Genomic DNA, 23,748 nt, shown 5'->3' on the forward strand with positions numbered 1-23,748 from the left:
GAGGACCTCTCTCTGGCATTAACATCCATGGCTGTCACATTGAGTCAGCTCTGTAAGAGGGGTTTGAAATAACAGTGCAACCATTTATAGAGATTTTGTGCAAGGGGTAGTGGGCTCAATAACTATACCTCTTCAGTCCATTTATAGAAAGAAACTACATTGTTCAGAGCAGTTTAGGGTCACGTCACAGAACTCAGCGAGAGAAAGAGCAGTTCCAGTAATCAGCACTGCTAGAAGTGTAAGCTTCCCCAGAGCCTTCCTGAACTCCCCCATGTGTCCATGTGTATTCTGGACAGGATAAGTTCTATAAGAAAGAGTCCTCCCTTGAGATTTGACAAAGGCTGTTTGCTATTGTAAACTAGAGAGAGTTATCAGTGGCTGTTGGCCTGGATTTCCTGAACAATCTTCCGTCTCCTGTGTCTGGGAGGAGGAATGATTGAATGTTCAGATGAAGATGCTGCTGAGAGCTGTGTTGGAACACACATTCTGTCAACATGTCCATATAGCTACAGAATGTATTAATATACAGTACCAGTCAAACGTTTGGACACACCTACTCATTCAAGGGTTTTACTTTATTTTTTACTATTTTCTACATTGTAGAATGATAAGACATCAAACTATGAAATAACACATGGAATCATGTAGTAACCAAAAAATATTTTAGATTCTTCAAAGTAGCCACCCTTTGCCTTGATGACAGCTTTGCACACTCTTGGCATTCTCTCAACCAGCTTCATGAGGAATGCTTTTCCAACAGTCTTGAAGGAGTTCCCACACATGTTGAGCACTTGTTGGCTGCTTTTCCTTCACTCTGCCGTCCAACTCATCCCAAACCATCTCAATTGGGTTGAGGTCGGGTGATTTTGGAGGTTCAAGTCATCTGATGCAGCACTCCATCTTGGTAAAATAGCCATTACACAGCCTGGAGGTGTGTTGGGTCATTGTCCTGTTGAAAAACAAATGATCATCCCACTAAGCGCAAACCAGATGGATGGCGTATCACTGCAGAATGCTGTGGCAGCCATGCTGGTTAAGTGTGCCTTGAGTTCTAAATAAATCACTGACAGTGTCACCAGCAAAGCACCATCACACCTCCTCCTCCATGCTTCACGGTGGGAATCACACATGCAGAGATTATCCAATCACCTACTCTGTGTTTCACAAAGACACAGCGGTTGGAACCGTAAATCTCAAATTTGGACTCATCAGACCAAAGGACAGATTTCCACCGGTCTAATGTCCATTGTTCGTGTTTCTTGGTCAATGCAAGTCTCTCTTCTTGTTGGTATCCTTTAGTAGTGGTTTCTTTGCAGCAATCTGACCATGAAGGCCTGATTCACGCAGTCTCTTCTGAACAGTTGATGTTGAGATGTGTCTGTTACTTGAACTGCAATTTCTGAGGCTGGTAACTCTAATGAACTTATCCTCTGCAGCAGAGGTAACTCTGGGTCTTCTTTTCCTGTGGTTGTCCTCATGAGAGCCAGTTTCATCATAGCGCTTGATGGTTTTTGCGACTGCACTTGAAGAAACTTTCAAAGTTCTTGAAATGTTCCGTAGTGACTGACCTTCATGTCTTAAAAGTAATGATGGACTGTTTTTTCTCTTTGCTTATTTGAGCAGTTCTTGTCATAATATGGACTTGGTCTTTTACCAAAAAGGGCTATCTTCTGTATACCACCCCTACCTTGTCACAACACAACTGATTGGCTCAGACGCATTAAGAAGGAAAGAAATTCCACAAATGAATTTTTGACAAGGCACACCTGTAAATTTAAAAGCATTCCAGGTGACTGGGAGTACCTCATGAAGCTGGTTGAGAGAATGCCATGAATGTGCAAGCTGTCATCACGGCAAACGGTGGCTATTTTGAAGAATCTCAAACATGTTTTGATTTGTTTAACACTTTTTTGTTTACTACATGATTCCATGTGTTATTTCATAGTTTTGATGTATTCACTGTTATTCTACAATGTAGACAATAGTACAAATAATGAAAAACCCTTGAATGAGTAGATGTGTCCAAACTTTTGACTGGTACTGTGTATACACTGGACATGATCCAAAATACTGTAAAGCTAAACAATAAGACGGTGGTCAAAATGCAGTTGATTATTCAAGTAAAATAATGGACAAATAAACCATGTCTACAGAACAATGTTTGACATTGAAAACATGCATGAAATGATTCAATTGTGGATTCCCCCGAATCTACCCAATTTGAGCAGAGCCAGGGACAGCTCCTTCTCCCCAACCAGAGCCCATGCTGAGGTTTGACCAAGGAACACACTCTACTTTTCTATAAAACCAACCACAACATGTAGCAAGCACAGAAAAATTTGCTCATTTCCCTCTGAGGTTTAGTTGAACATTTGTTTTCTAACCAAGGTACTGTGTTCTTCATATTATACTATGTTTCTGCTATATCAGGTTGAAGGAAAGAGAGGAAACTACATGTAGCCTGGCGGGTAGGAGTGTTGTGCCAGTAACAGAAAGGTTGCTGGATCGAATCCCTGAGCTGACAAGATAAAAATCTGTTGCTCTGAGCAAGGCAGTGAACCCACTGTTCCCTGGGCGCTGATGATGTAGATGCTGATTAAGGCACCACTCTGAAATGTAGAAGAGCCATTTCAATTGAATGCATTCAGTTGTACAATTGATTAGGTATGTCCCTATTGAAATCAGTTTTTACCAAGGATTAAACAGGATGCAGTACCGCCTGGAAGTGCAATATGGCTTGGGCATGGTCTGCCCATGGCTATGTGGAGAAATGTGGCGAGACACTATCAATGAGCCCCAACTGTGCTTGGGATGATTGTAGACACACATGCAGGCTGCAGCAGACATCTGCTCAAATGTGGCTGGATAAATAACAAATGAAACACGGAATTTGTTCCTGGATCTGCAGAATATCTGAAATGATGGATATCTGTAAACTACTGGAATCCAGGATTCGGGCCCAAAGATAAAAATGTAAGAAAAAGGAAGTTTCATTATAGTGCTTGATGGTTTTTGCGACTGCACTTGAAGAAACTTTCAAAGTTCTTGAAATGTTCCGTAGTGAAGGTGTTCTTAATGTTTTGTACACTCAGTATAGATGTGCCCACAGTCCACACACAACTTTCCTCTCTATTTAGCGCCTAAGTCTGCTCTCTGGTGGTGTAATCAATGTATTTTACATTACAAATATTTTCTACAAGCATAAACAGAGTTTTAATCAAACCAGAAACACCATTAGCTACATCAGTACTTTATATTATACACAAAACAATGTGTTAATGCCCCTGACCTGTATTTCAGATAGTTGGGAGGCTACATATTTTAGAAACGCTTTTTTCAATAATTTTGACAGATTGCAGTTTGTCCTTCTAGGGTGCCTGTATTTGACCTACGAAAACATTTTGGATTTTTAAACGTTGGGCGCCTATTCTACTGCATCTTTTGTGATCAAGACAATACAGGACAGAAACATTGGTAAGAATAATCACTGAATTTGTTCATAAACCTTTATCACATTATGCTGTAACGTTAGTTACGTAAAAATATAATATTCGCACTTGAGTAAATTGATCGCTAATTTTGGGTCCTTGCGATAGATTATGATTGTTATTGAAGTTAGCTAGCCAGCTTTGCTAGCATTGAGGTACTTTGACTCTGTCTTATGTGTTCACAGATCGGTGAAAGAATGGACTCTTCTATTGCCAGTGATGTGAATGCATTTAAGACGCCCTGCAAACCAGACAAGATTAAAAGCCCTCTATCTGATGGCGCACCCAGTCCTAGAACCCCTATAATCATCCCTGCCTCCCCTTTCATGAAGAAACTGGGATGTGGAACTGGGGTGAATGTTTATCTCATGAACAGGTTTGTTTTGTGGGATAACTCCATATGTTAAATACACATCATTGGTATATCTTTCCTATACATCTCTTTACAGTATATGCTGTCATTTAGCTTCTCAATATTACCTATGGAGTTGGTATGTCATGTTCCTATGTGCTCTTTTGCAGACTTGGTACATTTAACCAGTCTCCATGGGCTGTCAAAAAGATCAACAGCAAATGTGCCTCAAAACAGGTGGGTGTATTCCAGAGAAGACTCAGTGACGAGGCAAAGATCCTGAAAGGCCTGCACCACCCAAACATTGTTGGATTCCGTGCCTTCACCACTGCCAAGGATGGCTCCAAGTGCCTGGCCATGGAGTATGGTGGGGAGCAGTCCCTGAACGACCTGATAGAGAGGAGGAGAGAGGAGGGCCTGAAGGCTTTTCCAGCTGCCACCATTGACAAAGTGGCCTTACATGTGGCACGTGGCCTACAGGTAACATCCTGCTCATCTTTTGAATCTAGTTTTCACCTGGTATTGATCTGGAATGGGTTACAGGGGGAGGAATGGAGATATTGCTTGTAACATAAAGCAGTAATACCAGGAGTACTGTAAGGGTCGATATGGATTGGCTCTATTCTCATGCTTTGGGGCAGAGAGGTCATGTAAGCAAATGTAATTCAAGATTACTGTTATACATTTCCCCTCAATCAACGTGAATAATACGTGGTGATGAAGGGTATTTGAGTTTCTCCTCCATTAGTGTCATTACGTCAACAATTTCAGGTTTAGGATTTCAAATGTTCTGTAATCCCCTGAAGGGGTGTTGCTTTATGCAGCAGTTCTTAAACAGCACCATTACTGAGTATAGGAATCTTTGATTCATGGCCTAGCTATGACCAAATTAACTGAAAAACCACCATGAAACACCCCTCTTAAATGGAAATGATTTTCCTGTTTTCTCATTCACTGTCAGTTACCAGATGCTTCATGTTATTCCATATTTTAATGGGAATCAAACGCATATGGCTGTGTACAATTGGTATAGAAAATATATTAAGGAAATGCTTGAAATGTATATTTGTTTCACCTTCAGTACCTTCACAACGCGAAGAAGCTACTACATGGCGACATGAAGTCTTGCAATGTTGTCATCAAGGGAAACTTTGAGACTGTCAAAATCTGTGATGTGGGAGTCTCCTTGCAGTTGGATGAGAATATGAAAGGTAGATATCACCATCTGAGCTCAATACATACACTCAAACACTGGTAAAATAGGCAGGACTTGGTATTTTGGTCTGTTGCTGTTGTTAGACAACCTGTCTTTGTCTCTGTTTAGAAAGTGTGAACCTGAGAAATTAGCCGGATGTAGGACCTGAACAAAAGGCATTCCTAACCCTCTTTAGTTTAGGTCTTGGGGTGTAATGCCAAACATCTGTTGTTCTTGCAACATAGCTGTTGATGATTTTCACAGTGTTGCGCGCACTCATGTCCTGGGCCTAATGGGACACATGCCCAGTGGTTACATCATGCTCATGCTTTCTGGGAAACACAGCGTTTCTATTCATAGTAGGGATGCTGTAGGGAAGGGTATAGAGTAACAAACAATATGCAGGTGGTTTGCTATGTAAACAATATTTTATTCATCAAATTGTATTTGTCACATGCACCGAATACAACAGCTGCAGACCTTACCGTGAAATGTTTACTTACAAGCCCTTAACCAACAATGCAGTTCAAGAAATATAGTTAAGGAAATATTTACAAAATAATCTAAAGTTAAAAAAAATCAATCAAAAGTAAAACAATAAAATAACGAGACTATATACCGGGGGTACCTGTACAGAGTCAATGTGCAGGGGTACCGGTTAGTCGAGGTCATTAGTACATGTGCAGTAGGTAGGGGTAAAGTGACTATGCATAGATAATAAACTACGAGTAGCAGCCGTGTTAAAAGAAAGGAGAGGGGGTGTCAATGTAAATAGTCCGGGTGGCCATTTTATTAATTGTTCAGCAGTCTTAGGACTTTGGGGTAGCAAGCCTTTTGGACCTAGGCTTGCCATGCGGTAGCAGAGAGAACAGTCTGACTTGGGTGACTGGAGTCTGATTTTTTGGGGGGCCTTCCTCTGACACCACCTGGTATATACAGTGCATTCGGAGAGTATTCAGACTCCTTGACTTTTTCCACATTTTGTTACGTTACAGCCTTATTCTAAAATTAATTACTTTTCTTCCTCATCAATCGACATACAATACCCCATAATGACAACCAGAAAACAGGTTTTTAGAAATGTTTGCAAATGTATTAAACATAAACTGAAATGCCTTACTTACATAAGTATTCAGACCCTTTGCTATGAGTCTCGAAATTGAGCTCAGGTGCATCCTGTTTCCATTGATCGTCCTTGAGATCTTTCTACAACTTGATTGGAGTCCACCTGTGGTAAATTCAAATGATTGGACATAATTTGGAAAGGCACACAACTGTCTATACAAGGTCCCACAGTTGACAGTGCATGTCAGAGCAAAAACCAAGCCATGAGGTCGAAGGAATTGTCCTTAGACTGAGCAATCAGGAGGGGGCCTTGGTCAGGGAGGTGACAGAGAACCCGATGGTCACTCTGAAAGAGCTCCAGAGTTCCTCGGTGGAGACGGAAGAACCTCCCAGAAGGACAACCAGCTCTGCAGCACTCCACCAATCAAGCCTTTATGGTAGAGTGGCCAGACGGAAACTACTCCTCAGTAAAAGGCACATGACAGCCCACTTAGAGTTTGCCAAAAGGCACCTAAAGACTCTGACCATGAGAAACAAAATTATCTGGTCTGATGAAACCACAATTGAACTCTTTGGCCTGAATGCCAAGTCTCACATCTGGAGGAAACCTGGCACCATCCCTACGGTGAAGCGTGGTGGTGGCAGCATGCTGTGGTGATGTTTTTCAGCTGCAGGATCAAGGGAAAGATGAACGGAGCAAAGTACAGAGAGATCCTTGATGAAACCTGCTCCAGAGCGCTCAGGACCGAATGGGGCGAGGTTCACCTTCCAACAGGACAACGATCCTAAGCACACAGCAAAGACAACGCCGGAGTGGCTTCGGGACAAGTCTTTGAATGTCCTTGAGTGGCCCAGCCAGGGCCCGGACTTGAACCTGATCGAACATCTCTGGACAGACCAGAAAATAGCTGTGCAGCAATGCTCCCCATCCAACCTGGCAGAGTTTGAGAGGATCTGCAGAGAAGAATGGGAGAAACTCTTCAAATACTGGTGTGCCAAGCTTGTAGCATCATACCCAAGAAGACTCAAGGTTATAATTGCTGCCAAAGGTGCTTCAACAAAGTACTGAGTAAAGGGTCTGAATACATATGTAAATGTGATAGTTTAAAAAAAAATATATATATATATGAAAATATTTCTAAAATCCTGTTTTTGCTTTGTCATTATGGGGTATTTTGTGTAGATTGATGAGGGGAAAAAAACAATGTAATCTATTTTAGAATAAGGAAAGGGGGATACCTAGTCAGTTGTACAACTGAATGCCTTCAACTGAAATGTCTCCTGCATTTAACCAAACCGCGCTGAATCAGAGGCTATAATGTAACAAAATGTAGAAAAAGTAAAGGGTTCGGAATACTTTCTGAATCCGCTGTAGGTCCTGGATGGCAGGAAGCTTGGCCCCAGTGATGTACTGGGCCGTACGCACTACCCTCTGTAGTGCCTTAGTCAGATGCCGAGCAGTTGCTGTAACAGGCGGTGATGGAACAGGTCAGGATGCTCTCGATGATGCAGATGTAGAACTTTTTGAGAATCCGGGGACCCATGCCAAATCTTTTCAGTCTCCTGTGGGAGAAAAGGTGTTGTCATGCTCTCTTCTTGACTGTCTTGGTGTGTTCGTTTGTTGGTGATGTGGACACCAAGGAACGGGGGCGTGTTCGGCCCTCATTTTCCTGTAATCCACAATCAGCTCCTTTGTCTTGCTCACGTTGAGGGAGAGGTTGTTGTCCTGGCACCACAATGCCAGGTCTCTGACCTCCTCCCTATAGGCAGTCTCATATTTGTCTTTGATCAGGCCTACTACCGTTGTCTTCAGCAAAATTAATAATGGTGTTGTAGTCATGCTTGGCCACACAGTCGTGGGTGAACAGGGAATACTGGAGAGGACTAAGCGCGCACCCCTGAGGGGCCCCAGTGTTGAGGATCAGCGTAGCAGATGTGTTGTTGCCTACCCTTACCATCTGGGGGCGGCCTGTCAGGAAGTCCAAGATCCAGTTGCAGAGGGAGGTGTTTAGTCCCAGGGTCCTTAGCTTAGTGATAAGCTTTGTGGGCACCATCGTGTTGAACACTGAGCTGTAGTCCATGAACAGCATTCTCGGTGTTCCTCTTGTCCATGAGGTTGTCGAACCTCTCAAAGAAAAAGGCAGGACAATACAAGTCTATATATTATTGTATTTCAGAAATAGGCTGTAGGCCTATACATATGTCAAGACACAATAGTGAATCATTTGAACTGTCAAGTGAAATGCAATAAGAGTTTTGTTAACCTCAAACCAACTGCAGAAAAGCTTTGTTTGCATATCGATATTTGTATTTAGAGTAAAATCCTATCCTAAGAGCCTATCATGGTAACTTGAATGCTTCTTTTGGTAAATATTTTGAGCAATGTGTGTGTGTAATTAATTATAGTTATAGACATTAACATGGGTATGAACAAAAAGGGTCTAAAAAAGTTTACAATACCTCAATGTATTATATAATTGGGCTTTTAGGCACATCAATTCCTCATCCTCATCTCATTTCTCCTTCACCCAAATCCAGATAGGTGATGTTCAGAAAGAGCTGCAAAATCTGGACCCCTACAAATCAGCTGGGCTAGACAATCTGGACCCTCTCTTTTAGAGGTTGACCGATTATGATTTTTTTTAACACCGATACCGATTATTGGAGGACCAAAAAAGCCGATACCGATTAATCTGCCAATTTTTTTTGTTGTTGTTGTAATAATGACAATTACAACAATACTGAATGAACACTTATTTTAACTTAATATAATACCTCAATAAAATCAATTTAGCCTCAAATAAATAATGAAACGTTCAATTTGGTTTAAATAATGCAAAAACAAAGTGTTGGAGAAGAAAGTAAAAGTGCATTATGTGCCATGTAAAAAAGTTAACGTTTAAGTTCCTTGCTCAGAACATGAGAACATATGAAAGCTGGTGGTTCCTTTTAACATGAGTCTTCAATATTCCCAGGTAAGAAGTTTTAGGTTGTAGTTATTATAGGTATTATAGGACTATTTCCCTCTATACCATTTGTATTTCATTAACCTTTGACTATTGGATGTTTTTATAGGCACTTTAGTATTGCCAGTGTAACAGTATAGCTTCCGTCCCTCTGCTCGCTCCTCCCTGGGCTCGAACCAGGAACACAACGACAACAGCCAACCTCGTAGCAGCGTTACCCATGCAGAGCAAGGGGAACAACCACTCCAAGTCTCAGAGCGAGTGACGTTTGAAACGCTATTAGCGCGCACCCCGCTAACTAACTAGCCATTTAACATCGGTTACACCAGCCTCATCTCGGGAGTTGATAGGCTTGAAGTCATAAACTGCGCAATGCTTGACGCACAACGAAGAGCTGCTAGCAAAACGCACAAAAGTGCTGTTTGAATGAATGCTTACGAGCCTGCTGCTGCCTACCACCGCTCAGTCAGATACTTGAATGCTCAGTCAGATTATATGCAACGCAGGACACGCTAGATAAACTAGTAATATCATTAACCATGTGTAGTTAACTAGTGATTATGATTGATTGAGTTTTTTATAAGTTAAGTTTAATGCTAGCTAGCAACTTAACTTGGCTTACTGCATTCACGTAACAGGCAGTCTCCTTGTGGAGTGCAGCTAGAGGCAGGTGGTTATAGCGTTGGACTAGTTAACTGTAAGTTTGCAAGATTGTATCCCCGAGCTGACAAGGTGAAAATATGTCGTTCTGCCCCTGAACGAGGCAGTTAACCCACGGTTCCTAGGCCGTAATTGAAAATAAGAATGTGTTCTTAACTGACTTGCCTAGTTAAATAATGATTAAATAAAGGTGTAAAAAAAAACGGCCAAATCGGTGTCCAAAAATACCGACTTTGTTATGAAAACTTGAAATCGGCCCTAATTAATCGGTCGACCTCTACTCTCTTTCTAAAATGATCTGCCGAAATAGTTGCAACCCCTATTACTAGCCTGTTCAACCTCTCTTTTGTATCTCCGGATATTCTCAAAGATTGGAATGCTGCCACAGTCATCCCCCTCTTCAAAGGGGAGACACTCTAGACCCAAACTGCTACAGACCTATATCTATCCTACCCTGCCTTTCTAAGGTCTTCGAAAGCCAAGTCAACAAACAGATTACCGACCATTTCGAATCCCACCGTACCTTCTCCGCTATGCAATCTGGTTTGAGCTGGTCATGGGTGCACCTCAGCCACGCTCAAGGTCCTAAACTATATCATAACCGCCATCGATAAGAGACATTACTGTGCAGCTGTATTCATCGACCTGGCCAAGGCTTTCGACTCTGTTGATCACTACATTCTTATCAGCCTTGGTTTCTCAAATGATTACCTCGCCTGGTTCACCAACTACTTCTCTGATATAGTTCAGTATGTCAAATCGGAGGGCCTGTTGTCCGGACCTCTGGCAGTCTATGGGGGTGCCACAGGGTTCAATTCTCGGGCCGACTCTCTTCTCTGTATACATCAATGTCGCGCTTGCTGCTGGTGATTCTCTGATCTACCTCTACGCAGACGACACCATTCTGTATACCTCTGGCCCTTCTTTGGACACTGTTAACTAACCTCCAGACGAGCTTCAATGCCATACAACTCTCCTTCTGTGGCCTCCAACTGCTTTTAAATTAAATGCAAGTAAAACTAAATGCATGCTCTTCAACCGATCCCTGCCAGCACGTCCAGCATCACTACTCTGGACGGTTCTGACTTAGAATATGTGAACAACTACAAATACCTAGGTGTCTGGTTAGACTGTAAACTCTCCTTCCAGACTCACATCAAACATCTCCAATCCAAAGTTAAATCTAGAATTGGCTTCCTATTTCGCAACAAAGCATCCTTCACTCATGCTGCCAAACATACCCTCATAAAACTGACCATCCTACCAATCCTCGACTTCGGCAATGTCATTTACAAAATAGCCTCCAACACTTTACTCAACAAATTGGATGCAATCTATCACAGTGCCATCTGTTTTGTCACCAAAGCCCCATATACTACCCACCACTGCGACCTGTACGCTCTCGTTGGCTGGCCCTTGCTTCATACTCGTCGCCAAACCCACTGGCTTCAGGTCATCTACAAGTCTTTGCTAGGTAAAGCCCAGCCTTATCTCAGCTCACTGGTCACCATAGCAGCACCCACCCGTAGCACGCGCTCCAGCAGGTATATCTCACTGGTCACCCCCAAGCCAATTCCTCCTTTGGCCGCCTTTCCTTACAGTTCTCTGCTGCCAATGACTGGAACGAACTGCAAAAATCACTGAAGCTGGAGACTCATATCTCCCTCACTAGCTTTAAGCACCAGCTGTCAGATCACTGCACCTGTACATAGCCCATTCAACTACCTCATCCCCATACTGCATTTATTTATCTTGCTCCTTTGCACCCCAGTATCTCTACTTGCACATTCATCTTCTGCACATCTACCATTCCAGTGTTTTAATTGCTATATTGTAATTGCTTCGCCACCATGGCCTATTTATTGCCTTACCTCCCTCGCACACACTGTATATACTTTTTCTACTGTATTATTGACTGTATGTTTGTCTATTCCATGTGTAACTCTGTGTGTCAAACTGCTTTGCTTGATCATGGCCAGGTTGCAGTTGTAAATGAGAACTTGTTCTCAACTAGCCTACCTGGTTAAATAAATAATACATAAAAAATAATCTTTATTCTTAGCGTTTCTCAGATATGTTCCCAACTTTGATCTTTAAATTCTACTTTTGGATTTTCTGAGAACCACCAATACTCACAAATAAACTGTTGGTCAAATATACCAATGCCCAGTAAGCCTAAAAACCAATGCTTTAATCACTGTATGACATGTTTAAACCTCTTCCTGTTTCTGCTCCTCTCTCAGTGAGTAACCCCAAAGCAGAGTATGTTGGCACTGAGCCGTGGACGCCCAAGGAAGCTCTGGAGGGAGGAGTGATCACTGACAAGGCAGACATCTTTGCCTACGGACTGACCCTTTGGGAGATGATGACTCTGGCCATGCCTCACATGGAGATTTTGGACAGTGAGGAGGGGGGTAAGGAGAGTTCTATATGTCTAGAGCTCATATTTAAAAAGGCAATTTCACTTGTTTTGGATTTATGTAAGACTTCTGTTCCAAACAAGAATGGTTTAAAATAATTCTATAGACGTTATATTCTCAGATGATTCATTGGAGGACGGCTTTGATGAGGATGCCTACTATGAGAAGTTGGGCACCAGGCCAGTGCTGGACTCTGACAGTCTCGGGGGAGCCTACCAGAGAATGGTGGAGCTGTTCTGGCTCTGCACGGAGGAGAATCCACAGAAACGCCCCTCAGCTACCCAAATAGTTCAGGTTCTGGAGTCCAACATGCAGGTGGACAGCAAAAATAGTGAGGTCATTGTCATAGACTGACCAGTCCCATCAAGCCATACTGTCATGACTAGACCGGTGTCCAGAAACCTTGACTTTTGTAATATCATTGTATTATTCTGTCCTGTACTCTTCTCTATGCCTGTACTCCTTTTTCAGGTGAAACTTGTAAATAAAATGATTTACATTTCAGTATACTGCTATGAGAAGGAATTCAAAGAAGTAGGTTTTTCCTCCAGTTGTTTAAACTAGAGTTGACTAATACTTGAGCATTTTAGTAGTGTCCTGTGGGCATACATGGTTTGTGCTGCATAATCTAAAATGGAATGTGTAGTGTAGATTCATTATATGCTGTAAAGTGTCATGAATGTCAATCATGTGATTAAATAAATTGCTCAGATGCTCTGCCATACTCTTTATTTAGCTCCCACAGCATTTCTGTGAATAGCAGTGGCACAACTGTCATATTACAGACAAACTAGTGAAATGGGTGTATTTTGGGGAGAAAAAAAACCCATTTAGTGTTGATGGAGCATGATGTATTTTGTCAAGAAGTTGGGCTTTGAAGTGTGAAATTTTATTAAAACTATATAAGCTTTAGAAGAGAATATACTTGAGTTCAACACTAATGGAATTTGACTGCAACAGCCATAACTTGCATGTTCAACAAACCAACTCTGATTTAAATTAAACTCCTCAAAAAGGGGCAAACATTGATCAAACTCAAAGCATTAAAAAAAAAAAGTCTGAACTTGTGCTTTAAGTTAACCAATGAAATTGTAGACCATAAATGCAGGCTTCTCGCAGTACTTTGTGGCGAACAGTTTGCCATCTGGGGTGGGGTCAGAGAAGGCTATTTCCTCCTTGGTCAGGTGGCCCCCATACACGAAGGAGTTTCTGAAAATGACATACATTCAGATTAAAAAAAAAGCCATTCATACATCTTCCATTTAGCTATACGTCCCTGAAATTGGCCCTCAAACCAGTATTGGCCGATTTTAATTGTTGTACTTCTCGGTTTAACAAATCAAAAGTAAGTTTGCACTACCTAACCTGTAATAATTTCCTAACCTGACTGTGTCGAGCATGCGTGTGGCAATGCCTTTCCTCCGGGCCAGGCTGAACACCCAGATGCGGCTGACCCCACAGATGGCCTTTTCTGGCGTGGTAGAGCAGCACCAGGCTCTGTGGTGCTCCATGAAGTCCTCCCTGGTCATGTCCTTGGTCTGCACTGGCTGCTCCAGCACTCTGAAGCCCTGGAAACAAAGGGCAAGATAGACTAATCACTTAGTCACTCCGCTAAATACCCCTGTAAGATAGCGAGTGAATTGTTATCACCTCCAGCGTGCTACCTTTCTATCTCTGAAGGAGACCCTTGGTCCCTTACAAGCTCTGCAATGAGCCAGGTAATGACCACCCCTTTACTGTCCGCAAAAGCTAACGTCCGATTAATCGTATTTGACTGAGCGTATATTTGTTAATTTCTTGATCAAGCAGACAATCTTTCACGTGCACACCACACACAAAAAAAAGTACATTATCACAGGCCATTACATCATATTGTGGTAAAAAGACTCCTGATCCATTCCTGAAAAACCCACCATTTGTTTGGCGCGTTACACATCGGAGCAGAGTGCAAAAGTTTAGCAGCACAGGAGGAGAGAGAAGTTACCTGTCGTATGTGCTCGGCAATGAGGCATCCGACCACCATCCTGTCACTGTTCACATACAGGTAGGTTTTAGCCTGGCTGGGGCAGCGGAGGGACACTTGCTGGAAGCCCAACTCGTTGTCAGCAAGTCGCCTCACATCTTCTGCCTAATAAAAAATAAAAAATAAAGAAATCATTAAGCATGAGCAAGTGCGTTCACGATACCATTCACACCAAGTGCATAAGCTCACCCTATGGGCCTAAAGCAGTGCACTATGAAGGGAATAGGGTGCTGTTTCAGACCCAGGCACTGATATGATTGATAAACCTTTTTGACAGCGTATTTTGGATCATCAGGTAGAACCAGAATGATTTTTCCATCCCAGAACTCGGCTACCACCCGCTCTTTCTTCCAGCCCTGGGGACGAGAAGGAAACGCTGATTAAGCAACCGTCAGAAATCAAGAGAGTGGTCAGTTTCACTTTATTCGCTAAACCACGTCAACGGTTTTGGCTAAGCTTTTGTGGGGGGGAAAATTAAGGAGCCACTCTAAAAGCAACATGCTTAGGGCAACTTGTACGCGTCGATGAAAGGGAGGAAATGCATAGTCATACGTACCACAAACTTAATTCCGTCCAGAAAACTCTGGTGGAACTGTGTGTGCTGGAAGTTGTCTTCCAGGCTGTCTGCACTGTAGATCATGCCACAGGACCCACACACAGTGGCACCAAACTGCTTCTGGCCAGCATCCTGAGGTAAACACAGAACAGAACAAAGAGCATTAGCAAAGCTCACAGATGACAGTGTGAGAGGCAGTCAACGGTCATCATCAATGTTTCCATCCATCATCTTTCCAGAGGATTTACTTACGATGATGAGTTGATCATCAGCCTCAGCCTGTTTGTTAGTCTCCCTCTTCTTCCTGGCACTCCTCTCCTTGGCAGCAGAGGGAAGGGGGTGACTAAGGGTCGAGGGGGTGCTGCAGTTCACTGGAGAGTCCAGAGCTGCCTTCCTCTGGGGCCTAAAGGCAGAAAATAGAACGTGATAATGCATATATACATCGATACACATGTTGACAGTGTGTGGAGTTACTACTATTTGTCCATGTGCAAGACCGAAAATAATACCATCCCTGGAGGGCAGTAAACCATTCTAGCTATAAAAAAAAAGATTAAACGGAAGTGTTTTTGCCTACCTCGTTGATGCAGATCCAAAGATTGGATACACAGCATCGGCTGAGGATTCCATAAAGGGGAGAGAAACCATGAATTAAAATTAAGACATTAAGTAAAAACATGAATGCTAATTGACCAACGATAAACAACCAACCTTTGACTGGACTGATGATGCCGTTTAATGGGCTAATGTCACTGAGATCAAACACGGCATCAGAACCTGTATTTGTGATCAATTCCTCCTACAAACAGAAAGAACAATATCCTAAATGTAATACAGATACAATATGCTTACAGACAGTGAGACCTATGCTAAACACTAGTCAAGTGATATACAGCTCACCTGAGTGTTTATTTCTGGGGATGCTGGACGTGTGGGAGACGGAGATCGGCTTAACACAATCCTGACTTCCTTGTTCATGCCGTATTTCTCTGCTATAGCTCTGGGTGACTGGGCCTTGAGTGACTCTGGACTCTTTGGTACATCCTGCACACCGGGCAGAGACTCTGGCTCTTCCTGCAGTATCTTCACTACAACAGCATGTCGCTGTGGAAAGGGGGCTTGTTGTACTTTTTCTTGCTTTCCCTCTAAGGCAGGAGCCATGGCCTTCATTTTCTCAAATCTCAAAGCTGGCTTGGTAGATTTCGAGGCAGACTTTTTGTACATGGAGGAAGTTTTTTTTCCTGTGCTGAAAAAGGCAGCCCCAATGAAGATTTTAGGCTTAGGCTTTAAACCGCCAAAGTTCAAGGTGATGCCTTTTTTCAGCTCCACTTGCTCTGTGCTGGCGGGTGCTTTAGGCTTTGAGGAATTGATTAGGCTTGATTTGGAGTTTCCCGTTACGCCAGTCTTCATTCCGTGTACAGTGGCCACCTTTTTGGCCTTGGTACTTTTAATCTTCATCCTTTTCTTTACAGCAGCCGTCGGCATTCCATAAGGATCCACACTGGTCAGCCTTGGAGGTGATTTGGTCTCATTCAGCATCTTCCTCTCCAGGGGTGTCAGGTACAAAGGTTTGCGTTTACCATAGAAGGACCCTGTTACCACAGCAGCCTTGAACGGAGAGCCTCTCTTCAGAGCAATCTTTAGGGGAGATGGAGCTGGGGATCTCTGGGGAGAAGGGCAGTTCTCTTTCTCCTGGTGTTTTACGGACATCTTTAGTGGAGACTGGGGCAACCGAGATGACTTCCTTTTTAGGGGAGATTCTCCATCTGTAACAGGCCTTTTGGCTGAGTTACTAAAAATGTTGGAGAATTACAAGGATGTTAGGCCCTACTCAATGTTATATGCATGAATTATTGATTTAACACATGACTTACTAATAGACATCATGTCACTCACCTGTCAGAATCAACTGAAGAGTGCTTCCTCTTCCTTGTAGTATTGGGCATGTTTGTAACTTCACTGGAAGAATAAGTAAAAGTATTAATGTTAGCTAGCTAGGTCCCGCATTGGATAATCAATAGATAGATAAATTAACCACGCAGAATCAGCTAGCATATCTAGCAATAATAATAGATAATTGCAATACAAAACGTAATGGTGTATTATGTATAGACAGCGCAGCCGTTGCCAGCTGGCTAACGTTAGTTCAGTGTCTGAGTGAATAATTATTGGCGGGATGGATCTGACACAAATATTACACTGTGTGGCATATAGTTACAAAGTTAACGAAATGTTTGTGGGAATGTCCTTTGTATGATAAAACTTGACGGCGAATTTTCACTAAAAAGTTACTAATATAAAAACTAACTTTAGCTAAGTTGTTATTATTGTGGTTGAAATGATTATTGGCTTGTTAGCGAGCTAACTATTTTAGCTAGCAACGTTTTGGTGCAAACAAACAGCTGACAGGCAAGACAAAATGTAAAATGCCATCTAAAGAGTTAGCTAACTTTGACCAAATAAATTGTTTTTTTTTTAAATGCATACCAAATCCAAAGTGATCCAATACGTAGCAAAGTTCTGGAGTGTGGCTTGTTTTCCCCGCGGTTCCCGTGCAGACTGTTTTTGAACAGCGCGCCCAATGACCATATGAGCGCGTCCCACTTTGAAAAAAAAGTGGAGCAGCATGACCTAAGCGGAAATAGTTGGTTTGTGACCGCCGCCAACTTCCGGGTCAACTTTCCATGCGAAATTGACTGTCAGCACAGTTATCATCTCGTTATGAGGCACATTTAGTTATTTGGAAAGTGTGTAAAGTACTCCATTCCTATTTTGTTTCTAAAGTTTAAAACAGTTTCTTCGATTTATGCAAGATGGTGTTTTACTTCACAAGTGCCGGTGAGTAAGTGAGCTTTTCTTTAGCTGGCTATCCCGCCCATAGTTAGCACTGAACTAGCTAGCCTAGAGAATATTCTTGAATCATTTTGTTAGATAGCTACGTTTGATTTCTAGCTAGAAAGCTTTCTTGACAAATATAATCATGAGTTGTCATTCGTCATGGATGTTTGTTGACATATTCAGGTCAGCAGATGAAGCTAGGCATTTAATTAGGAATAATAATCATGTGGAGTGGATGATGGCAGAGTTATTGTCCTGTTCTGAGAATGGACAGGAATGTGTAGCTAGGCAAATAGTCATATTATTCGTGTTTTATTAGCCCCAAAGCCTTGTTGATATAGCTAACTAAAACTAACATTTGCTTTTTTAAATTTTTTATTGTACAGTTGTTACACCTCCCTACACTATCTACATGGGGAAAGACAAATATGAAAGTAGGTAGCTGGTCATTTTAAAGTGTTGTTTTCTAACAAACCATGATTCATGTTGTCAGCGGCATTAAAGATGCCTACTCAGCTAACTGTCTGCTTCTTTCTCACAATTAGATGAAGATCTCATCAAATATGGATGGCCTGAAGACATTTGGTGAGAAACTCATATATCTCTCTGCTTATAACTGAAACCATGAGCCTCTTATTGGGATTTGACCATTGAGTCTGAACATTTGTCTGATACATTACTCTATGCAGTGTTGAAAAATATCCACATGGTGGCACCTAGAGCTAAGCAAAGGTACAGTAGTCCTATATCAGCTAATAGGGCTGTGGTAGTATGTACAGTACCAGTGAAACGTTTGGACCCATCTACTCATTCTATTAAAATATATATATATATATATATTTTAAACTATTTTCTACATTGTAGAAGAATAGTGAAGACAAACTATGAAATAACACACATGGAATCATGTAGTAACCAAAAAAGTAGCCACCCTTTCCCTTGATGACTACTTTGGACACTCTTGGCATTCTCTCAACCAGCTTCACCTGGAATGCTTTTCCATCCAAAAGTCTTGAAGGAGTTCCCACATGCTGAGCACTTGTTGGCTGCTTTCCTTCACGCTGTGGTCCAACTCACCCCAAACCATCTCAATTGGGTTGAGGTTGGGTGATTGTGGAGGCCAGGTCATCTGATGCAGCACTCCAACACTCTCCTACTTGGTCAAATAGCCCTTACACAGCCTGGAGGTGTGTTGGGCCATTTTCCATTCTGCTCCAGAATGCTGTGGTAGCCATGCTGGTTAAGTGTGCCTTGAATTCTAAATAAATCATTGACAGTTTCACCAGCAAAGCACCACCTCCTCCTCCATGCTCCATGTGGAGATCTTCCGTTCATCTAGTCTGCTTCTCACAAAGACACGGCAGTTGGAACCAAAAATCTCAAATTTGGACTCATCAGACCAAAATACAAGTTTCCACAGGTCTAATGTCCATTGCTCGTTTCTTGGCTCAAGCAAGTCTCTTCTTATTATTGGTGTCCTTTAGTAGTGGTTTCTTGGCAGCAATTTGACCACGAAGGCCTGATTCACACAGTCCCCTCTGAACAGTTGATGTTGAGATGTGCTGTTACTTGAACTCTGTGAAGCATTTATTTGGGCTGCAATGACTGAGGCTGGTAACTCGAATGAACGTATCCTCTGCAGCAGAGGTAACTTTGGGTCTGCCTTTCCTGTGGCGGTCCTCATGAGGGCCAGTTTCATCATAGCACTTGATGGTTTTTGCAACTACACTTGAAGAAACTTTCAAAGTTCTTGAAATGTTCCGTATTGACTAACCTTCATGTCTTAAAGTAATGATGTACCGTCGTTTCTCTTTGCTTATTTGAGCAGTTCTTGCCATGATATGGACTTGGTCTTTTACCAAATAGGGCTATCTTCTGTATACCTCCCCTACCTTGTCACAACACAACTGATTGGCTCAGACGCATTAAGAAAGAATTAAATTCCACATATTAACTTTCAACAAGGCACACTTGTTAAGTCAAATGCATTCCAGATGACTACCTCATGAAGCTGGTTAAGAGAATGCCAAGAGTGTGCAAAGCTGTCATCAAGGCAAAGGGTGGCTACTTTGAAGAATTTCAAATTGAACAATTCTTTTGATTTGTTTCACACTTTTTTGGTTACTACATGATTCCATATGTGTTATTTCATAGTTTTGATGTCTTCACTATTATTCTACAATGTAGAAAAAAGTTTAAAAAATAAAGAAACTCTTGAATGAGTAGGTGTGTCCAAACTTTTGACTGGTACTGTATGGCATTGATTATTTTAGTATGTGTGCCTTAAGGCTGTTATAATAATTCTATCATAATTGTGTCCACAGGTTTCATGTGGATAAACTCTCCTCTGCCCATGTGTACCTGCGAATGCCTAAGGGACTGACAATAGAGGATATTCCCAAGGAAGTCTTGATTGACTGTGCACAGCTTGTGAAAAACAACAGCATCCAAGGTAATACATTGAGTTTCCTGGTGAGTTTGATACAAATAACAGAGTAGTTAATACAATATCACAAGCATTTCCAGGAAACTTGGTGATAGCCTTTTAACTCTTAATTACTCTTTAACAGGTTGTAAAATGAACAACATCAATGTTGTCTACACACCATGGGCTAACCTAAAGAAAACAGGAGACATGGATGTAGGCCAAATAGGTTTCCATCGACACAAGGAGGTCAGTGATCTTTCTGGCAAAATGAATCTGTGTTACTTTCAGATCTGTCACTTTTATATGTGTCTCATCTTGTATTGTTCATATGTTCTTTGTTTCTATAGGTTGTTATCAATAAAACGTCACAATAAGGTGCAGAGCGTTGGATTTGCCTGCTGGGTTGCAAGGAGACCCTCAGCTCTGCTAACACCATTGATAACTGCGTGTCGTTTTCAAGGGATTGTTAAATAAATGTGAACTATTTGGTTTTAATATCATCACCTCTTGAAGAGCATTGTCAGACCTACAAATGTCCAATTATTCCACATTTAGCTCTGTCATCAGAGTTATACAGCAAGTAACTGCATGATTTCATGATCAGTAAACATCAATTGATCATGTAATTTCAGATACCTGAGGGTAGACTCACGATATCTCTCAATGTTGTCCTCCATTAATTGGATTAAAGTGAACTATACCTGACAAGTATGTGTGGTTTAGGTTAATTTGTGTGCTCTGCCTGTCAAGCGGCAGGACACATACAAATTATTCTCTTCAACATTGTTTTAAAGAGGGTTAAATCACAATTGCTGCTGACAGACATGATTGGCTACATCGATTGATGGACCATGTCAAATTGGCTTGCTAGCTAATAACAGATCACGTCAATATGGCTAGTTAACAAGCTAACTTTCAGTGGTGATGACAGTAGTCCGACATAACTTTACCAGGACGAGGATTTGCCGATGTCAAGCTCTTTCCAAAATCCTAATCTCTGAAGCAAGCTAAATGACACATGCTGTCGCTAGCTACATGCCAAATGGATAGACTACCCTCGCATATCTAAAAAATATATTGTCAATTTATGTTTACTGATCATGAAAGGGATGCAGTTACATGCTTTATACGTCTAATTATAAAGCTAAATGTGGAATAATTGGACATGTGTAGTTCTGACTATGCTCTTCAAGAGGTGATGACATTAAAACCAAATGGTTATAACATTTATTTAACAATCCTTTGAAAACGGCATGTAGTTGTCAATGGTTTTAGCAGAGCAGCCAAATCCAACACTGCACCGTATTGTGAGGTTTTGGTCATTTCTATAAAACGATCATTTAGACCTGTTTTGTCAACTGTTTTGTAGGTGAAGGTCGTGGCAGTAGAGAAAAAGGTCAATGAGATAGTGAACAGGGTGGAGAAAACAAAGGACGAGCGATACCCTGATTTAGCAGCAGAGAAAGAGTCTCGAGACAGGGAGGAGAGAAACGAGAAGAAGGCCCAGATACAAGATCTGAAAAAGAAAGAGAAAGATGACATAAAAAAGAAAAGAGAGCTGGAGGAGCTCAAGTAAGTTATCTCCCTAGCTACATCATCTATGTTCGACTGGCATCCCAAAACACCACGTGTCACTTCTGTGAATGATATGAACTTACACTGTAATTGTTCCTAAACAGAAGTTATTCTTCGCTGATGACGAGTGACAATATGACAACAAATGAGGTGAGTTGATTAACAAAATCCGAACATCCGAGTTATAATCTGAGTTATCTGTTTCTTTCAGAAATAGACTGGCCTGTTAATCGTTTATATGACTGTTGTTGCAATACGACCATTCAGTATGTCAGAAATGGATAATGGAGTCTTTTTCAGGATGGAAATGATTCGGATGACTTCATGTAAAAAGAGAATCTGGGACATCGGAGAGACACCATCCCCTGAAATTTAACATTGTTGGATTGCACTGTTATACACACTGTTATACCGGACAGTGCTTTGACATTGTGTGTATAGATCGATAAACTTGCTACTGTATTTTTGGAACAGTACTCGTGCCAATTATGCACAATTTCAGGACCATAGTGAACTGCTTGTTTTCCCTACGCTTCTTGAATTTCAAAGGAAAAATTCAAACATCATTGGTATCTTGTACTTTTACATCCTCTGCTTGACTGACGAGGGTAACGGCAATTCCAGATTCCTCAGACAAGTGCTGTCAAGGATTTAGTCTTGGGACTGCTATTCCTTACACGCTCTATGATCTAATTCAGTATTGGTGCATGTTGACCTAATGATATGAATGAATATATGATCTCCTGACCAGTATGTCTAGCTATGGGTGAAATGAATATGTACTTTACATCTATTATAATTTACCTGGCCGATGGTGCAGACTTTGTCCTGTCCAGAGACTGGAGTCTAGTAAATGTGTCCCCATGAGGCCATGCAAAATAAGTTTTTATCTTGAATGTTTCTTTGTAATAGCCGAAAGAGCGCTGACGTTATTAATAAAATTCCCCTTGTTTATCCATGCAAAGTTCCGTTTTTGTTTTAAATTGAACTGCCCAGAAGGTAGAGTAATTGCTCAGGTCATTATTTCGAAAACATGTTGAAGTAGCTTTGCTAATGAAGAGTGAGACATTTGAATGGTTTGAGCTACTTGGTCCTTTATTAGTCATATGGGTACCAGTCTCTCCCCTACCTATTCCAAGTGCTTTTTGTCAGGGTAACGGATCAGGTTTCTCTTTCCTGGGTCATGATCAGAGCTAGGATTTAACATGCTGGATTTTCAGTATAAAGCACGACATCTCTTCATTTCTCAATGCTGTGTATGTATGAATGGAAAGCAGCTGTGGCTGACCTCTGGTCCACATCACACAGACTGAAACGCGTGGAGCAGGTTAAGGTATGAGGAGCGCGTCCAAATGAATTCTCCAAGAAGACTTACATTTCATTTCACATCTGCATAAACATTTTCTCTCCAAACAACTGAAAAGCAGAAGAAAAGGCCTTTGTTTCACTCTGCATGTGATTTGCTTCCCACTACATGAATACAAGTGGGTTATTCTCAGTGACAGGATGGCATACAGTTGAAGTCGGAAGTTTACATACACTTAGGCTGGAGTCATTAAAACTCGTTTTTCAACCACTCTACAAATTTCTTGTTAACAAACTATGGTTTTGGCAAGTCGGTTAGGACATCTACTTTGTGCATGACACAATTAATTTTTCCAACAATTGTTTACAGACAGATTATTTCACTTATAATTCACTGTATCACAATTCCAGTGGGTCAGAAGTTTACATACAATAAATTGACTGCCTTTAACAGCTTGGAATATTCCAGAAAATTATGTAATGGCTTTAGAAGCTTCTGATAGGCTAATTGACATCATTTCAAATCAAATCAAATCAAATTTTATTTGTCACATACACATGGTTAGCAGATGTTAATGCGAGTGTAGCGAAATGCTTGTGCTTCTAGTTCCGACAATGCAGTAATAACAAGTAATCTAACTAACAATTCCAAAACTACTGTCTTGTACACAGTGTAAGGGGATAAAGAATATGTACATAAGGATATATGAATGAGTGATGGTACAGAGCAGCATAGGCAAGATACAGTAGATGGTATCGGGTACAGTATGTACAAATGAGATGAGTATGTAAACAAAGTGGCATAGTATAGTATAAAGTGGCTAGTGATACATGTATTACATAAGGATACCGTCGATGATATAGAGTACAGTATATA

At 41.5% G+C, this 23,748-nt stretch overlaps 3 protein-coding genes across 7 annotated transcripts; 2 read left to right on the top strand and 1 right to left on the bottom strand.

Moving 5' to 3' along the window:
• The first annotated feature begins 3,362 nt into the window (after positions 1-3,362).
• On the top strand, positions 3,363-12,863 carry LOC139407120 (lymphokine-activated killer T-cell-originated protein kinase homolog). Of its 4 annotated transcripts, none has more exons than XM_071150521.1 (6): positions 3,363-3,474; positions 3,674-3,864; positions 4,011-4,320; positions 4,922-5,051; positions 11,970-12,140; positions 12,268-12,863. In XM_071150521.1, the coding sequence occupies exons 2-6, from the start codon at positions 3,686-3,688 to the stop codon at positions 12,498-12,500; spliced, it is 1,023 nt and encodes a 340-aa protein (XP_071006622.1). In that variant the 5' UTR covers positions 3,363-3,474; positions 3,674-3,685; the 3' UTR covers positions 12,501-12,863. The 4 variants fall into 4 exon arrangements, with proteins under 4 accessions (XP_071006622.1, XP_071006621.1, XP_071006620.1 ...); XM_071150520.1 differs by having other exon boundaries at positions 12,253-12,578; XM_071150519.1 differs by lacking the exon at positions 3,363-3,474 and having other exon boundaries at positions 3,662-3,864.
• On the bottom strand, positions 12,864-17,313 carry LOC139407118 (N-acetyltransferase ESCO2-like). Its single transcript, XM_071150517.1, has 11 exons — positions 17,213-17,313; positions 16,622-16,684; positions 15,626-16,517; positions 15,437-15,524; positions 15,303-15,342; positions 14,978-15,128; positions 14,726-14,857; positions 14,436-14,525; positions 14,131-14,274; positions 13,530-13,714; positions 12,864-13,355 (listed from the first exon to the last, which is right to left on the bottom strand). Exons 2-11 carry the CDS (start codon positions 16,669-16,671, stop codon positions 13,223-13,225), a joined length of 1,905 nt encoding a protein of 634 aa, XP_071006618.1. The 5' UTR covers positions 16,672-16,684; positions 17,213-17,313; the 3' UTR covers positions 12,864-13,222.
• A 21-nt stretch (positions 17,314-17,334) lies between these two features.
• Positions 17,335-22,530, top strand: LOC139407121 (coiled-coil domain containing 25). Of its 2 annotated transcripts, XM_071150523.1 has the most exons (8): positions 17,335-17,563; positions 17,950-17,997; positions 18,109-18,148; positions 19,888-20,015; positions 20,134-20,237; positions 21,361-21,563; positions 21,671-21,716; positions 21,867-22,530. In XM_071150523.1, the coding sequence occupies exons 1-8, from the start codon at positions 17,539-17,541 to the stop codon at positions 21,894-21,896; spliced, it is 624 nt and encodes a 207-aa protein (XP_071006624.1). In that variant the 5' UTR covers positions 17,335-17,538; the 3' UTR covers positions 21,897-22,530. The 2 variants fall into 2 exon arrangements, with proteins under 2 accessions (XP_071006624.1, XP_071006625.1); XM_071150524.1 differs by lacking the exon at positions 17,950-17,997 and having other exon boundaries at positions 17,380-17,563.
• Positions 22,531-23,748: the final 1,218 nt, after the last annotated feature.

Source organism: Oncorhynchus clarkii, chromosome 4, assembly GCF_045791955.1.
Source record: "Oncorhynchus clarkii lewisi isolate Uvic-CL-2024 chromosome 4, UVic_Ocla_1.0, whole genome shotgun sequence".
Classification (NCBI taxonomy): Eukaryota; Metazoa; Chordata; class Actinopteri; order Salmoniformes; family Salmonidae; genus Oncorhynchus; species Oncorhynchus clarkii.

Excerpts from the sequence above, each read along its gene's own strand:
- LOC139407121 (XM_071150523.1), top strand. The coding sequence starts at position 17,539 with ATGGTGTTTTACTTCACAAGTGCCG. Across the intron at positions 17,998-18,108 it reads GGGGAAAGACAAATATGAAA|ATGAAGATCTCATCAAATAT; the intron begins GTAGGTAGCTGG and ends TCTCACAATTAG. Across the intron at positions 18,149-19,887 it reads GGATGGCCTGAAGACATTTG|GTTTCATGTGGATAAACTCT; the intron begins GTGAGAAACTCA and ends TTGTGTCCACAG.
- LOC139407118 (XM_071150517.1), bottom strand. The coding sequence starts at position 16,671 with ATGCCCAATACTACAAGGAAGAGGAAGCACTCTTCAGTTGATTCTGAC. Across the intron at positions 16,518-16,621 it reads TCTTCAGTTGATTCTGACAG|TAACTCAGCCAAAAGGCCTG; the intron begins GTGAGTGACATG and ends CAACATTTTTAG. Across the intron at positions 14,526-14,725 it reads TGGACGGAATTAAGTTTGTG|GGCTGGAAGAAAGAGCGGGT; the intron begins GTACGTATGACT and ends TCTCGTCCCCAG.
- LOC139407120 (XM_071150518.1), top strand. The coding sequence starts at position 3,662 with ATGTGTTCACAGATCGGTGAAAGAATGGACTCTTCTATTGCCAGTGAT. Across the intron at positions 5,052-11,969 it reads GTTGGATGAGAATATGAAAG|TGAGTAACCCCAAAGCAGAG; the intron begins GTAGATATCACC and ends CTCCTCTCTCAG. Across the intron at positions 12,141-12,252 it reads TTTGGACAGTGAGGAGGGGG|ACGTTATATTCTCAGATGAT; the intron begins GTAAGGAGAGTT and ends ATAATTCTATAG.